At 43.2% G+C, this 17,938-nt stretch overlaps 1 protein-coding gene across 11 annotated transcripts in view; it reads left to right on the top strand.

Annotated features, from left to right (window-relative positions):
* Positions 1 to 17,938, top strand: part of OSBPL3 (oxysterol binding protein like 3) — a 90,308-nt gene that overhangs the window by 61,061 nt on the left and 11,309 nt on the right. For 7 of the 11 annotated variants that reach the window (XM_083578581.1, XM_083578582.1, XM_083578584.1 and 4 more), the window contains 3 exons: positions 8,189 to 8,296; positions 15,516 to 15,650; positions 16,182 to 16,275. In XM_083578581.1, the coding sequence (XP_083434707.1) occupies positions 8,189 to 8,296; positions 15,516 to 15,650; positions 16,182 to 16,275 (337 nt within the window). The remainder of the gene's footprint in view (positions 1 to 8,188; positions 8,297 to 15,515; positions 15,651 to 16,181; positions 16,276 to 17,938) is intronic. The other 4 variants (XM_083578587.1, XM_083578579.1, XM_083578586.1 and 1 more) reach the window with 1 other exon arrangement.

A 17,938-nucleotide genomic window follows, 5' to 3' on the forward strand; every position in this document is an offset into this window, starting at 1 on the left:
AGTCTTTAGCCCCACGCAGCCTCTCCTGGCAAGGAGAGGCTGCACGGGGCTAAAGGGGAAGCCAAAGCAGTGAGCGGGATCCATCCTGCTCGCTGCCTTGGCTTGTGCCATAGCCGCGCACAACCCCTCCGGCAGGGAGAGGTTGTGCGCAGCCTGTACGCTGCTCTTTGGGGCTGGGGGAAACAATTTTTTTTTCTTGATTTCCCCCCCTAAAAACTGGGTGCGCCCTATGGTCCAGTGCGCCCTATGGTGCAAAAAATATGGTCGTCAACAACAGATTAAACTGAGTATTTCTCAAAGTCCATCTAGGTGTAGTTCATTTTTAAAATAATAATATAATGATAGTTTATTATTTATACCCTGCCCATCTGGCTGGGTTTCCCCAGCCACTCTGGGCAGCTTCCAACCAAATATTAAAAACAATACAGCATCAGACTTAAAAAACTTCCCTAAACAGGGCCGCCTTCAGTTGTCTTTTAAAAGTAAAATAGTTGTTTATTGCCTTGTCATCTGCTGGGAGGGCGTTCCACAGGGCAGGTGTCACTACCGAGAAGGCCCTCTGCTTGGTTCCCTGTAACCTCACTTCTTGCAGCGAGGGAACCGCCAGAAGGCCCTTGGCGCTGGACCTCAGTGTCCGGGCTGGATGATGGGGGTGGAGATGCTCCTTCAGGTATACAGGACCGAGGCCGTTTAGGGCTTTAAAAGGCTGTTTTACTTTTATTGTGAAGATTTTTTAGTATGTTCCCTGTCTGCAATGCTATGTGTTGGGTAGAATGGATTTCACACTTTCTTTCTTTTTGTGATAACAAAATCTGGCGCGGTTTTTGCTAACTTGATGCTACTGCCGCTAAACAAGCTGGAGCTTAAAACCAGATTACTCTTCTTCCTTAGATGCTCAATGACATTCCAGCATTCACCTGCTCTCCTTGCTCGGTTCTCTTGGCAAACCTACGATGTTGGCTTACAGCTTAGGTCCTGCGTTGGAAACCAGCCTGAGACCTGGGGAATATGAGAAGATGACTTACCGTTTTATGTATTTTTATGACGTGCGTGGCTTTCTTCCCAGGAGGCATCTCAAAGTGATTAGCAGTGAAGTTTGGCTTCTGCTTGGGCTGTCTGTGATGTGAGTCATCAGGTTAAGGGTTGTTAGCTTTGACAGGGGAAAGAATGGCATCTGCTGCTCTCCTAGGTTAGAACATATGGCATGCACTTGTAGTTGGAAGGCAGGAATGAATCAAGGACCGGTTAACTTGACAGAAATGCATATTCAGCTGGAGTAGATGCAGAGTGGCAGCTACTGCTCATTTGGTAGTTGCTTTCTGAACACTTTTAAGGTTGCAAGCATTTGGATTTATCAGCACCTTAGGCCTCTGCATGGAGCAGGATGAACTGGTAGGATTCTGTAGATCCAGCTTGAAGGGGGTGGGCCCTTTTTCGTGCTCCCCTTAGGTATGTCATTAAAGCAAATAAAAAAACCAAGTACATCAGGAAAAGGGGTTCTAGACCAGTCCTCTAGTTTTCTGCTGGCTTGGATATGGTTGTGCAGAGAAGAAGAACATTTTTTAAAAGATAGCACTCCCTATCTGAAGGGATGCTGTCCATCTACCACTTCATGACTCTTATTCCCTCTTTATGCTGCCGCATTTATAGGCCAGGCATGAATCGGAGAGCATCACTTCCTAGCACTAGTTCAAGTTCAGTTTCTTAGCCATTTTAGCCACTGACTTTTGTAAAGATGGATGAGAAAACGGCAACAAGCAACATTAAAAATTTTCTCGCTTTCTGGAATGAAAACAGCCCTAGAGTGCATAAAAGTGTTACTGTATGTACAAGAAGATTACTGTTCTTCAAAGGTCCCACGAAATCGAATTATAAAATCATTTTAAAACACAGTACTATTAAATCCCACAGCAAAGTAACTGTGCACTAATGCTGCATCCCATTTGTCTGGCTTAAATATTCTGCATCCTGCAGCTCTTGATTGCTGTACACTCTTGTTCTGGATACAATACCTTGGCTTTTGTGAAGAGCTTTAAAATTTTTCGTAGAATAAAAACTCAGGCTGTGCCAAACTATTCAGCCATATTTTACGGAACTCTGTTGGAAGTACAACCTTTCAGCTGCCTGTTTCTCCTTTCAGCTCTGCCCAGCCTTGGCAAGCTGGTATTTGTGCCTGAACCAGCAAAATGCACAGGGGTTGTCAGTGGCAGATGGTTTCTCCCCCAAAGCAGGAATGCTGCAAGTCCCACACAGACTTATTAAGAAACTTCTTTCTGCTCTGTCTTATCAAAAGCTTCTCTACTAAAGCTCCACCCATAGGTAGATTCTGTCAGCCATAATAGCTAAATTGAGCTTCTAAGATCAGGAGCATTATGTCTGTAGAGAGGAGCAACAGTGAGCGTGGAACTAGATATGATTTGCCTAGGCCCTAGGACAACTAGTGATGTGAGGTGAGAATATTCTCCGGACAACAAAGCAGGCACAAGGCATGGGTGGATTTCGAACCCCAAGCAGTTATCACTCTCTTCCCTGCCGTTTGTTGCAGTCAGACATGCTCTGGAGTTATTTCCTCTCTCCTGCGCCTTTCTGTACAAGGAAAATGAGTTCGGGCAGTGTTATGAAGCAATACTGCAGACATTTTTTCCTGCAACACGTCATGTAACTTAACGGAATTCACAGCCACGAGGCACAGTGATGAAGTCCTACCAGGAAATGTTGTTTCATACCACATGTTTTTACTGAATGTTTTAACACTTGGTGTTTGGTGCTGTCTATTTAAGACGCTCGGTCAAGCAGATTTCGTTGGTTTGTTTTTCTCTGTCCAAACATAATGGGAGGGAAGATGAGCACCTTCCTTTTCTTCCTTATCTCAGAAAAGAGTATTGTATTCTTCCTTCTCTTACTCTTTCACAAACAAAGTCTGCCATTATTGAGACAGTAGTAACCGGAAACCTTGCCAGATACCTGTTGGTGCTGATCCTGAACACTCTACCCTGCACACAAACATATGCACTCCTATTCTGTCCTTTCTCCTTGGTTCATAGTAGCTATAGCTTGTCAGTGCGACCAGATCAGTTACCGTCAACAATGGTTTACCTCCGAAATGGTTTGGGAGTCCAAAACTGGCCTTGGAATACTGTTTCAAGCTGCTTAACGCGCCTTATTGCAGCTTGTTTTTTGGCCATGTAAACACATGCAGATAGTGTTTGGTCTGACAAGTCACAGACAAGAAATGGCCTTGAAACACCTGGATGTATTCCTAGAAGAAATATTGACTATAGCTAAACGTCTCCAGGAAGTGCTAGGGAGGAAGTGCTTGGCAAAAAAGGTGTAAACACGGTTGACCCTGCCAAATGCCCCCAGGAACGAGAGGATACAATTCAAAAGCAGTTAATGAAAGTGGTCCTCTGGCATTATTCCCAGCCACATAGGAAAGATTTGATGCCTGATGAGAAATGGATGCTTGGATTACCAGCGTAGGGAAGGAAACCCATCCCCCTTAACTACTGACTGGTTTCGAAGGCAGCAGAAGGAAGGGCTGTGATTTTACTCAGGGAAATGGAGTGTGTTGGGTTTCATGTTGGGTGCTCAATAATTCTAATACTCTGGTAAATGTTAGGTGTACTTCGAGCTCTTTCTCCCCAAAGAACTATCACAGTTCAGTAAATAGAACTGGCACCAGCCAGGGAGCCAAAGTCCCTGTTCACTGCTGGACAGTTTTGACAGATTTTAAAACATATTTTAAATTGTGTGTGTCTGGGGGGCGATATCTTGATTTACAAGTGTTAAAGGAGGGCTTCAGCATTGCCTCCACATTCATAGCTTCTTGTTGACATCTAAGGTTATTAAAAGCCTGAAACAACAAATGCCATGGCATTTTCCTTTGCCGCTTCTTTAATAGCAATATCAAGTTCCTTTGAAATTTCGTTCTGTATATGTAAAAGTGCCTAAAGATGGGACATGAGATAGAGTGGGCAAAAGAGTGAAATTTATTATCTTGAGAATAGTATGGAGCATCTCCAACTATCTCAAAAATAAAATAAAATATGGAGACAAGATGGGGATCCTCTGACCCGTGAGTGGAACGCTTTCCATCCAGCCACCAGGACTCAACTCCCTTCAGGCTACTGAGAGAAAGGAAAAGCAGGAGCATAATAATAATAATAAAAAAAATAAAAAATAAACAACCAGATGTGGATTGGGAAGCTGAGGTGGGTGATAGAAGGGCTCTAAACCTTTCCTCTCTGCTAGGATCTCAGTCCAGATTAGGGGGGCCCCATGCCTGCTGATTTGCATTGTCAAAAACAACCCCATGCAAAGGGATCCCACAGCTCAATTCCTTTTTTGGCAATGCGAGTAGAAGGCCTGGGGATCATTCTGGATCAGGCGCCTGTTATGTGCATTGGTGAAAAAACTCCAATTGGAGTGTGTGTATTTTGTGTGTTTAGGTAAGTAGGTATGAAGGTAGATGGATGGCTAGATGGATGGATGGATGGATGGATAGGTGCACAGAGACAGATGGACAGACAGACAGGGAATTGTGTGTGTGTACGTAAAGGAGACTGAGTAGATCAGGGATTCCCAACCTTTTTTTGGCATGCCCCACCTAAGCATCTCTAAAATCCTGATCCCCCCCCCTCCGGTGACATATAATTCTTATTATTCAAAAAGTGAACTCCTATTTACGTAGAGGAAGCCTAAAAGGCCATTAACTGTTAATAACTCATTCTCGAATTGCCCCCCCAAAATAAAATTGCCCCCCTGTGCAGCGTGTGCCCCACGTTGGGAACCATGGAAGTAGATGGTGGATCAAGGGGGTGTTCTTGTTGAGACAGATTGATAGGGATGGTGCTTGTGAGTGTGAGAGATGCCCACATTTGACTCCACCCCTGGGATCCAGCCCCTGACACATTTCCCCTGAGCTAAGATTAGTCTGTAGCTGAATATAGATCAGACCACATTAATGGGCCATTTAAGGTTGCCAGGTCCTAAACTGACCAACTTGAGAGCCAAGGGGATTTTAGGACTACATATTGGTTAACAGCATGGCTTTCAGCCACAACACCTTTTTTTTTTTAATTAATCTGTGGGGGATTTGCATCAGGACTAGTGCCCAGGGAGAAAAGGTTTAACCCTCCTCTCCCCAGCCAGGACCCTGCTGATATGATCCTGTTGTGGCAGTGAGTCTGAAGGTCTTCCTGGTGCCAGTGGGAGTTTTTTTCCATTTCCTCTTGCAGCATGTGGGTCACTTTTCATCAAGTAGGATTAAACTTTACCTCCCCATGCAATGAAAATCCAGGGATCGGGAGGCCCTTGGCTTATTTTTTAAAACAATAACAACTCGATAGTACTGTTAGGCCCCAAGCCTTAAGGGAACTGGTACCTTTTTATCTAGATGCATTTGGGATCATGCTAGAAATGACCCCCTAAAGATCAGAGCAAAAGTCTTAATTAACCAATTTTTGCCTCACCTGATTTTATCAATAAAGGAGGGGCAGACGTATACAGACTTTGAAAATTCAGATGTTTTCAACTTTTCCATCAAGTTGAGATCATCCTAGTGTAGCCTTATTTGAGTTCACCGATTGGGTCTGCGTTGCTCCGGGACAGGAGGAAGGAAGTCAAATGACACCGAGGTTGATTCCAAGAAAGAGTTTATTCTGATCTCCGGATTGCGTGATCAAGTCCACAGCAAGTCCAAAGAAATGACAAGTTTCATGCAGTATATATTATGGAGAGAGTCAGAACTTACAGGGTTAAGAAGTTCTGAGTGACGTCTCACATTCTTTGAGGCGGGTTTAGAACACGGAAGTGGGAGTGTTCTGTGTCTCTGAGAGAGAGAGAGAGAGAGAGAGAGACACAGTGTGAGCTGAGTCCGCTCACGGAGAGGATCGAAATGAGTGCTCTGTCGCCGGGAGATTTATGATTTGTTGTTTTTGTACGAGAATAAAGCTATTTGTAAGATAAGGAAAGACACCGAGCGTCTGACTGATTTACTGCACACAAGGCAATCATCGCATTGCTTCTACCACTGTGTACTTCACTCTGCTAACTGCAGCTGGGGGCCCGGAGGGAGCAGAGACACGCAGGGAAGCGTGTGGGCTCCAGGGGCAAGCGAAGCTGCCAGTCAATTCCACCAAATATATATCCTCCAGGCACCCTCTCCCTCCTTCCCATATAAATCCAACCACGTCAGCCTATGTACGCAGGTTGACATCACATATGCTCCTGCTCTGGTATTCTTAACCATAAAAGGGAATTCCTTCCTGTACTTTTGACCATAAAAGGATCTTCCTCTTCCTACTCTTATCTTGGAGGGAAGAGGTCATCATCTCTGGGAGCACGCTTCTGGCATTGTTCCCGGACTTCGGTCTGTGCGTCTTTTGTGGTCAGCACATAAGATAAGGCACGGACGTGTCTTCTCTGTTCTGCTGGTGCAGTCAGGGCCATCCCCGCTGTCACAAACTGATAAAGGAGAGGGCTCTGAGCACAGCCGGGTTTTTGTTTATACATTGTCTCAGAGCTCAAGTTAATGGATTTTAGCTAAGGAAAAATAGGGATTTTGGTGCAGTTTCAAACTGCCTTCACAGTCAGTTTTGGGTTTGGGAAACCCATTCCTTCACTAGCTCTGAAGATCTCAGGACATTTGTCATTCTGGGGACAAAGTCCCACCCATAGAATTCATGGCATTTGCAAGCGCATTTCAGAATCCACACTTCTGGTTGCCCCGTTGCTTCTCCCTGGGGAAACCCCTGGTTTTTCGTTGAATCGGAGCAAATGGCAACCAGGTTTTCTGTGGGTTGCTGTTGGTTTCGATTTAGCACTAAAGAGCAGGCTTTCTGGGGGAAAGTCAAAACCGCTTGTACCTACTCATAGAACTACATTGGTTGCCACTCATAGAATCCTAGAGTAGAAAGGGACTCCGGGGATCATCTAGTCCAACCCCCTGCAGCTGCCCCGTACGGGAATCAAACCCACAACCTTGGCATGATCAGCATTAATCTCTAGCCAACTGAATTAACACTACTTATCCAGAAGCAGAAGTGTGGGCGAGCCCTTAGTTTCATTCAAAATATGTCTTTCTTTCTTTCTTTTTTTTTAAGCTAAGTAGAATAATTTAAAAATATAAATTCTCAAGTGATTCGTCATGCTTGCCCTAAAAAACATATTCTGTTTGAGGAAAGCAAGTGTTTACTCCCACTTGCTGAAGAGGCATGTTTGATCTTGCCCTGGTTATTCATAACTCACTTTTAATGTCAGTTCATTATTACCATCTGAGAGTGCTTTTCCTGTCTTTCATGGGCTTTGTAATGGGTTTGGCTACATGCCAGGGCCACTACATGCCAACTTTTCTATGGAAGCAGGGGTGGTTTAGACGTTAGTAGGCCTTACACTTTTAACCCATTGTCTTCTCCGGTCTCCTTTAACTGGTCTAAATTTGAAGACTGACAGGAGAAAAGTCACCTTGTAAGTGACATTTTCACCCAGACGCTATAATGCCCATTACAGTTTTCTAATGCAAAGCACGGTAAGTGCTCACTGGTAGATGTTTGGTTATTTGGTGTGTGGTGATCTGCAACAGAGAACCCTGTGTAGAAAATAAATAACCAATGTAAATTCCAAAGTAGTTAGTCATATTCTGTTCTAAGGAAGCCAAGGAATGTGAGGAAATGGGTGTTGCAATGGTTTGAGACGAAGATATAACCCAGAAAATAGTATATATATATATATTTACCAAGTATCTAATGAAGGGCCTTATCTGAAGTCACTTGCTACGTCTCCTACCTTCGTACATTCCAAAGGTGAACTTCAATGTCTTCAGGTGAAACCGGGCACACAAGAACCACTTTAAATGTTACAGTGTGCAATAGGAATACAATAGTTTCATTTAAGCCCAATGTTAACCACAGTTTTTGTTTCTAGAAATTAGTATAAAATATGTAGCACAGTAAGTTTCTAAGCAGCTAAAGTGCAACTCCCCGTCACCTAAATCTACTCTTTACTTTAGAGGAAAGGAGAAACTATTTGAATTAACTGATGGTGCAAAAAGACCCATGTGGGGTGGTTGTTTTTCCCTTTCAAATATCGAGACTGTGTTTTGAACCATAAAGGCAACCATATAAGATCAGCTGAGACACCTTAATAGCCCAAATGTACTTTTTTTTTTTTTTTGTCTTAAACATTTCAGGCCATAGCACAAAACACAGATCTTAAAGACCGGTTACGCAGAATACATGCCGAATCTGTGCTTCTTGATTCAGCAGCTAATGCAAAATCCAGCCCTGATTTGGCAAAGGTGGGTATAGATTCCCTGTCCTTCTGCAAAGCTGCCTGCTGCTTCTCTCCCCCACCTCAGCCCAACCAATGCCCTGCTTCTTTTTTCCACCCCATTCAGCTGCTCCTTTTCCTGTGCTTATGACTCATCTGTTGTGACATGAATTATTGTGCATACTTCCCATAGAACAGTTTTATTTCCAAGCATGTTTTCGGTGCTTTTTGCTGACAGCCAAGTTGCTGCCCTTCCGCTGCTAGAGTTTTGTTAGCAAAAGTTGTCCTGTCCTTTTCTTTGGTGTCGCTGAACAGTTTTGTGTCTCTAACTAGTTTTCTATAGTTCCTTCCATTACAGCTTTTGCGCGTGCGTACACACACACACACACACCATGTGTCATGAGACACAACTTGCATTCTGTTTTGTAAATAGCCGAAATAGAATATTTCAACACTGCTCATCAGCCTGAAAAGCACATCTCTCAAAAGCTACTGGGGGAAAAAGGTGCTATAATATGCCAATTCGCCATCACCATGCCAGGTTCTTGATATTTGGAAGAATAAGGTGAAATCGCAAAGCATCGCTGGAGCTGCAGAGTCTCCCTGCCAGTAGCCAAGTTTACCTCTTTGCTTGAACGTCTTTCTGGCACTTGCAACTGCGATTTCCATAAAGCTGAACAGAAATATAGTAGATAGCAGATAGATGGCGGCTATGAAGGAAGTGGGGCTGTGTTACTTACAACACGCTCTCTAAATTTTGACTAGCACAAAAACATAGTCTGATCTTATGTAATACTTTTTGAGATGCCAGATAGAAATTGGTAGGCTGATTTAACATTGACTGACATTTTGAGTAAACAGGTGGTGCCGGTGAGCACCTCGCGATTAAACTCTGGAACGTACTGTGTTATGATTTGGAAGGGAGGCAAGATTGAAAATTAATGACCTTGTTTGAACATAGTGCTGGGCCAGTAGTGCTTCCTATGTACTTTGTTCGCTGATAACACAGAGACTCACAATAACACCACAATCACAAGAGGCAGCAGAGAATGCATGCAAGGGCTGTGACAGCTGCTAACTTAGATAGATGGTTTTAAAAGAGGATTATACAAATTCATGGAGGACAAAACGATCAGTGGTGCTAGCCCTAATGGCTGCTGTCAATAGTGGCTATGGTGTACCTCAGAGGCAGGATGTCTTTGAATGCTAGTTGCTGGAAATGACAAGGACCATTGTGCTCAGGTTCAGCTTGTGGGCTTCCCATAGGCATCTTTTCCACACTCTGAATATCATGCTTTGTGTGTTCTTACACCCCCACTACGTTCTGTCCACAGTAGTAGGCATAACATAACCGTATTTGGGGGGGGGGCTAAAAATACACACAAGGGCACAATTTTAGCTATGAGTTAATTCTTTAAATATATATTTTTTAGATTCGTGCCAAAATGCTTCTTTGATTTTGTGTGAATTTTAAAATCTTTTAACAAAACACATCTTGTTAAAACAGCACTATCCATAAAGAATTATAATGGAGGTGCGTGAAGAGAAGAGAGGTGGAAAATAGGGCTCAACCTGATGAAAAGTTTAAAAAAGATGGAAGGATTTGCACTAGCTTCTTCATTTGCAGAAACTCTGCTACTGTTCCATTTTTTATTTTATTTTTAAAGTGTCATTTGTGAATGTTCAAAAGAAACAGGCAGGAGAACAACTGTTTGCTCACTTTTTAGGGGCTGTCTGTGTGATGTTGTCATCAAAGTAGCAATTCCAGAGCCTACTCTGATTGTTGATCAGGATGATGGGCATAGACTTCACCAGTTCTGAACACGTGATTTGATTTATTAGAGTTGTATATCAATTTATACTTTTTTTAAAAAAAAGAAGTATCAAAGTGATGTGCAATATTTTTAATACACCAAAGCACGATAAAACATATTAACATAGGAAACTGCCACATACAGAGTCAGACCAATGGTCTGTGTAGTTCACTGTTGCCTACACTGACTGGCAGCAGCTCTCCAGCAGGAGTCTTTCCCAGCCCTACCTGGGATTGAGTGACTGTAATAACAATATCACTGAAGCTGCCCAGGATGCTAAAAACATTTTTACGCAGCCCTGAAATCATAGTAAAGTAGACTCTAGGCATTCCTATCTGGGAAGCTCATTGAAAAGACAGAGAAGGCATATTCTCTAGTCACCCATTCTCCATACTTTTTTTGGACACAGCAAAAGGGTTTGTCTCAGATGACAAGCGCATAGTCTAAGTGGGAAAAGAGACGATCCTTTAGGTATTGGGGTTGCAGTGAGGCTGGAGGGGAAGAAGTGGGAGTTCACAGTTTAGAATTAAAAGATGTTACCAACAGTGGCTGGTTTTTTAAAAATCCGTTATTTTCATAATGCATGCCTGCAAAAGACATTTGAAGAGACAATGCTCAATTACTTTTAGAGAAGCCGGTAAACTTTAGCCCACCCTTGGTCTGGATGTATTTCATTTTGCAGCTGAACCATATGACATTATATTTATATTAGAGTTTGTAATACGATGTTCCAAGCCCAGGTTTTGCAAAATGGGTTTTGAGGATGCATTGATTTTTCAGTTTCAAGAGATGCAATTGATCTGCTTTGGATGGAATGTTGTTGGTGAATTATCCTTCACAACCGTATATTTCTGATTGCTAAAGATTAGTTGTCTTCCTTGAGCTGCAGGAACGGCCAAGCTATGTTCTTAGGCGCAGTGTCAGGACTTTAGCCTCCCATCAGTTTTGAACTGAAAGCCTGAGGGATATTGGGCAGTGGCTTAAAGTGCACCACCACTGAGCTCTGTTGAAAGCAGAGAGCTTCAGGAAATAGGCCTCATCTGCCAAGGAAGTTTCCCTTGCACTGGTAGGGCAGAGCTGGTCTGCCGATGCTCCATTAGCTCTGTAAAATCTTCTGGTTCAGGACTGTTAACCATCTAAGTGATAAAGTGACAAGCTCTTATTGTTTGCAGACTTCCATTCTTCCCTCTCTGTTTTTGTCTCCCCTCACCATTGGCTTTGCAGAAGCTGAGTCTGGTGCACAGAAAATGTTGAAGAATCCCAGTGCTGGATCATTAAATGCAACTTCTTTACATCGTTTGTTTCTCATCCTATACAGCGGAACCTCAGTTTTCTGTTCTGGAAGACCGTTCGACTTCTGAAACGTTCAAAAACCCGAGGAGCAATGGGCTAGCTGCAAAGTCAATGGGGGAAAATGAAAAATGCGCCTCGGAAGCCATTCGACTTCTGAGACGTGTTTGAAAATGGAAGCAATTACTTCCAGGTTTTTGCGTTCAGGTTCCAAATCATTCGGCTTCCGAGATGCTCGAAAACTGAGGTTCCGCTGTACCAGTCTTGCCTAACCTAGAACCCTCCAGATGTTTTGGACTATAACCCCCACCATCCCTGGTCAATGGCCTTTCTGGCTAGGACTGATAATAGTACAAAACATCTGGAGAGCAGCAGATTGAGGAAGGCCATTGGTGAGAATTTAACTTGCCTACACCCCAGACCTCTCTTCTAGTGGTTGTAAAGCAGGAGTAGGGAGCTTATGGGTTCTCCAGATCTAGTTGGACTCCAACTCCAACCCGCCCCGCCTATGGTCAAGGATGAAGAGAGTTGTACTCTTTCAACATGGAGATCCACAGGCTTCCTGCCCTTGCAATAAAGCGTAGAGCAGCTCACAACAACTATTTGTGGTGTCCTTTCCCCCCCATGGAAAGCCTCTTTGCATTGAGTCTGGATATAAATGGCAGCAGGGAATGGGACATGAAATCTTTTTACATGATGGGGCTGCGGTTTAATACTGGGAGTTGTGTGTTTGTTTGTTTTTTGTGAACAGCTGGGCTATACTATCATATGGATACCTTCCCCAGAACCTTTGGGTCACAAACAGTGAAGAAATGGAAAAATGAGGAGTTGTAGTGATGTTTTCTATGGCATAATTGTGGCTGTAACTGCTATGTATTGCATTACACCAAATCTATTGGTTGATTGATTTTCCCATTAAATAGAACCATATTAAGCTTTAGACATTGTCAAACAAACAAGAAACAAATGTTTTTACCCATCCTACTTTGGTAACAGCACCTCTTCTCCTTTCATGAATGCTTTGATCCATCATGGTGTATTTATTGATAAAGGTAAACCTAGCAGTTCAAAAGCACACTAGTGCAAGTAGATAAATAGGTACCGCTGCAGCGGGAAGGTAAGCAGAGTTTCCGTGAGCTCTGGTTTCTGTCACAGTGTTCCGTTGCGCCATAAGCGGTTTAGTCATGCTGGCCACATGACCCGGAAAGCTGTCTGTGGACAAACGCCAGCTTCCTCGGCCTGAAAGCGAGATGAGCGCCGCAACCTGGTTGTCGCCTTTGACGGGACTTAACTGTCCAGGGGTCCTTTACCTATTTACTTTCTTACTTATTGATGCTGAGCTTCTCTTGCATAGGGCCAAATCCAAGAATCCTAGTAACTTACTTGAAAGCCCACAAAAAACTATCAGTGATGTAGCTAAGGCTCATGGAGACGAGTGTTCCACGTGCAGTTGACTTTAATGAGTTATTTTAATAATATGTGTAGTGCCAAGGCCTGACACATCAAATAGCTCTTGATAGTTAAGTGCCCAAGTTATCAGAACTAAAACAGCAAAGCTGTTGAGTGGAAAACACTCTTGTAAATGCCTTTTTTTAATAGAAAAAACACATTAAAGATAAGCTTGTGGATAAGCTAAGGATGTCAGTTTCAATTAGCCAAGTGTGCTTCTTACTTCCCAATCAAAATCTATAAAATGCACCATAGAATTGTAGAGTTGGAAGGGACCTCCGACAGATCCCTTGGGGGGTTAAAGAACCTTTTACTGGCACAAAAAGATTGCCCAGATTTTACCCACCTCAAGTCTGTGTAAAATGAAATTATGAAGTAACCTTCCCCATGCAAATGTTGTTGGATTACAGCTCCCATCATCCCCAACCATCGGCCATTCTTGCTGATGTTGCATTTTGACAAGTCAACACGAGTGTATTGAGGGGTATTGATACACCTGCCCAATTCTCTTTGGTGGACAACAGGAAAAGGTTTTTTAAAAATGATTAAAATGGGAGCTGCCTCCCCTTTTTTTTTCTTTTTGTTTTGTAAAACCAAGCAATTAGTCTGATTTGATGAAGTGTTGGGGGCACTATCACTTTCCTGTCCTGCTTTATTTTCACAAGGGGGGTGCAGAAAGTTATTCAGAGCCTGTTGTTCATCAAGCATTTATTCTGGTTTGCTTGTGGGGAGTTTGTAGGACATTTGCATCAAGCAATTGCTTCCTCATACTTCCCAGTGCACAGTCCCACTAACTTAACACAAAAAGCCCCATTTCTCAAAGCAGGTTTGTTGCACAGTCTGCTTTAACTCTTTGTATGTATGACTGTGTCTCATCCATTAAAAAAAACAGTAGTAATAGCTTGAAAGTGATCTTAGTCAGAGCTTAAGCCTGTGGATTTATTGTGGGGAAGAACAAGCTGATAAGGAGCGTTCTAGCAACTGTCTTTCAGGCAGCGCAAAACAAGATGTGAGGGCGGAAAAGAATTAGACGAAGTACATAATGCTTGTCTTTATTTGACATTTTGCTGAATCCTTCTGTGCTTTTGCTCCGTGTGTCCTTTCTAAAGTGCATGCTGCCCTCGGTTCTTTTTACTGCAGGGAGTATCCAAGGTGCTGTTTTCCAGATGCTGGCCTTTGGCAATGCTAGCTGGGACTGATGTGAATTGGAGCCCCACATCATCTGGAGAGCAACAGATTAGCAAACCCTGTTTTGCAGCCTGTACTTCAGTTTTTCAGTAACAATCTAAGGCTCCTGGTCACTGGTTTTTTTTTCCCATATGAGGTTTGGCGACATGGGGTTTCTCTTCCCTTCCCAGTTTCTCCACATTTCTCTCATAGATAGATAGATAATCTTTAATTTTCTGTTTTTACAATTTAGAATACTCATTTAAACATCCTTCAGATATCAATGGCTTCCCTTCTTCTCTTTCCATGGTTCATTTTGCATATCATAAATCCCTGCATATTTTACATATTCATTATTACATCCATCAAAACTTATTTACACTGTTGAATTTATCTTAATGCTGCCAACGTTTTCAAGTGTACCCAATTTCCCCCCATATATTCAATAAACATTTTCCATTATTCCCTTATGTTCTTCTTGTTCTCTTATTTCCCTTATTCTATACGTTAAGTTCGCAAGCTGCGCATATTCCATCAACTTAAGTTCCCGTTCTTCTTTAGTTGGGACCTTGCTCGTTTTCCATTTTGGGGCAGACACCTGGGAATTTCTGTCTGAAATATCCCCAATCCACGTTTCTCTATGGTTGCGGTGACAGTGGATACTCTGTTCACACCCGCCATTCTTTTTATTATGCTTGATTTTACATATGGGGAAATGTGTCTTCTGCCAGATCACTAGTGGACCCCACAAGCAGCAAGCAGCACTTTTAAACAAAGTAAATGGAGCCCTATGAAGTGTGACAGAATGCTGGGGCTGTCTTGCTTCCTCTGCTCACCCTATAAGCTTGTTTGAGCAAATAGTATAGTGGTACCTTGGTTCTCAAATGCCTCGGTACTCAAACAACTTGGAACCCAAACACTGCAATCCTGGAAGTAAGTGTTCCAGTTTGCAAACTTTTCTCAGAAGCCGAACGTGCTCTGTTTTTGAGTGTTATGCTTCCAATTTGAGTGCCACACTTCCGTTTTGAGTGTTACACTGAGGTCTGTCTGTTTTTGCTATTTATTTTGCCTTTTTGTTTTTGTGACTGTGTGGGACCCAGTTCAGCTACCAAATGATTGTGTGACTGCAGTACATTGTTTATTGCTTTCATTTTATGGATCAGTGGTCTTGTTAGATAGTAAAATTCATGTTAAATTGCTGTTTTAGGGGTTGCTTTTAAAAGTCTGGGACAGATTAATCCATTTTGCATTACTTTCTATGGGAAAGCGCATAGTTGGAACGCTTTGGTTTTGGAACGGACTTCCAGAACGGATTAAGTTTGAGAACCCAAGGTACCATTGTATGTGGCTTTTGGTATCTTTGGGGCTGAAACTCAAAGGTAGGGCATCCACTTTGAATGCAGAAGGTCCAAGATGCGACCCCTGAGAGTCTCTGACAGTCAATGTAGACATAGGGCAACTCCCTCCGTGTTCTGCACTTAACAATGACACTTTTGCTCAAGGCTCTTTTCCGTCTCTCATTTGCAGGAAAACTCGGACGACGAGAACAGGGGTCTAGTTCACCAGCTTTCCAACGAAAGTCGGCTGTCTATAACGGATTCGCTCACCGAGTTTTTTGATGCTCAGGAAGTCTTGCTGTCTGCCAGCTCTTCAGAAAACGAGGTCTGGGCACCGGCATCGGAAGCAATGGTCTCATGTCGCTTGTTTCAAAGCTGTTTGACCTTTACCGTCTCGGCACACTAATTGCAAACCCAGGGCAGCAAGCGACATGTTATGTACCATTCAGAATACACAATTATTTATCACTGCTAGGTTTAAAAAGCAGTTTGAAAAGGGGGGAGGAGGGGTTTGCAGGAAATGCTGCTTATAGATGTTACCATGGAGGTTGTTTTGTTTTGTTTTGTTTTGCTTTGCTTTTTAAAGAAAGCATATGTTCAAATATTATTTGCCCTGTGTCCATCTGACAAATGTTACAAAGATTTGTGGGTGTTAAACGTAGGGATGTGTATTTATGCTTTTGTTTTGCTCTTGACACAAAAAAGTAGAGTCCCTAACAGCAGGGGTTTGTCGTTGCAATATCCATTTCAAACTTCATGGCCTCTTTTTATCCACTTTTTCAGTTTCCCAAATACTGTGGTGGTGTTCTGCATGTTCCTTTTAATCAGAATGAAAGCATATTTCCTTCCGCCTCAGGTATCTGATGATGATTCATACGCCAGTGATGTGAGTGATAACATCTCTGAAGACAACCTAAGTAACGACATAGAGAATGAAAGGCAAACCCTCGGTAGGAGTTACGAATTTCTTTGCGGTCTGTCCTGAGGGTTTCTGCTTTCTCTTTACCAGAAACTTGTAGTGCAGAAATGAAGATGCAGACACATTCAGGATTGCGTTTCCTTTTAAATGATTATTTTTGCAACAGTGAAATGGCACACAGTGATCTCTCCCCATGTAGGAAAAACCACCTGGACATGGAGGGAAATAATAATAATAATATAATACCACCCTATACCCGCAGGTCTCAGGGCGGTTCACAACATAAAATCACAATACAAATGCGCAAAATACATAATAGGAATAAAAACAAGAACCACAGAGCTCAGAGGTTCTTGCCCTCCCTTTCCCATCCCCTCTGTATAGGCTTTGGAGCCTGTACAGTCATACACAAATCCTTTATCCCTAGTAATGGCCTGATGCGCTGCAGCACACAACGTCAAAGAGGAAGGGGGGAGGAACATAGCTCCATTGACTCCCCTGGCATTGCTTCCAAATGCACAGCACCTAAGTGGGGATGGATTGTGCCCCAAGGCCTTAGTCCAATAAGCATGCAGCAGTTACCCACTTTTGTCACACAAGGCCCAGCTGTTCCCATTCCAGGCTGTGCTCTTGCTGAAGTGATATTTCTTTCCCCTTCCGCTTGATAGAGAGGTGCCAACTACAATAAAATATGGCGGGGCAAGTAAGCCCCCCCCCCCAATGATGGATCACAAGGCTTGGCACACGCACAACATTTTAATGGCAATACCCATCAACTTTGGGGAGGCCCGGCCCCCTCAAATATTTTATGGGTGGGAGGCCAAAAGGAGTTGGCTCTTATGCACTAGATTTACTGGTTGTTGTTTTCTCTTTCTTCACAAAGGAGGCAGAACAAACAGAACAGTCTATAGCTATCAAACATATATGCTTTCCCTGGAATAAAAAGTCCTGCTTAAAATGTGGCAGGGTGTTGTTGTTGTTTTTTTAAAAAGTGTAGCTGATAAAAAGTATGGCACCTTTGGGATTCTTCCCCATGGTTCTGGGCTGGCAATTAGCTGCACTGGTCCCATGTTGCGCATCGTTGGAGCTGGAATTTGAAAACTAATTTCCTACTTGAATACACAGAGATGATCTTCCCAATTCAGGCAAAATTAAACACTTGCTTAAAATGGGGAGCGATTCAGTTTCAGGGAAACAGATGGGGGGGGAATAGAGAGCTAATTTGGTGCAAGGAGTCTCAAATTCCTGCACAGCTATGAAACTTTGCTGGTTGTTCTTGGGCAAGCCACAGTGTCTCGGCATAACTTACATCCTCTTCAGGACTGTGTTGAAAGAAGCCTCTTTCTGGTTTGCTACAACTGCAAAGGGTGGCGCTGTGGGTTAAACCACAGAGCCTAGGACTTGCCAATCGGAAGGTCAGCGGTTCGAATCCCTGCGATGGGGTGAGCTCCCGTTGCTCAGTCCCTGCTCCTGCCAACTTAGCAGTTCAAAAGCACGTCAAAGTGCAAGTAGATAAATAGGTACTGCTTTGGCGGGAAGGTAAACACTGTTTCCGTGCACTGCTCTGGTTCATCAGAAGTGGCTTAGTCATGCTGGCCACATGACCTGGAAGCTGTACGCCGGCTCCCTCGGCCAATAAAGTGAGATGAGCGCCGCAACCCCAGAGTCGGCCACAACTGGACCTAATGGTCAGG

The sequence above is a fragment of the Podarcis filfolensis genome (genome assembly GCF_964270895.1).
Source record: "Podarcis filfolensis genome assembly, chromosome: 12".
Classification (NCBI taxonomy): domain Eukaryota; kingdom Metazoa; phylum Chordata; class Lepidosauria; order Squamata; family Lacertidae; genus Podarcis; species Podarcis filfolensis.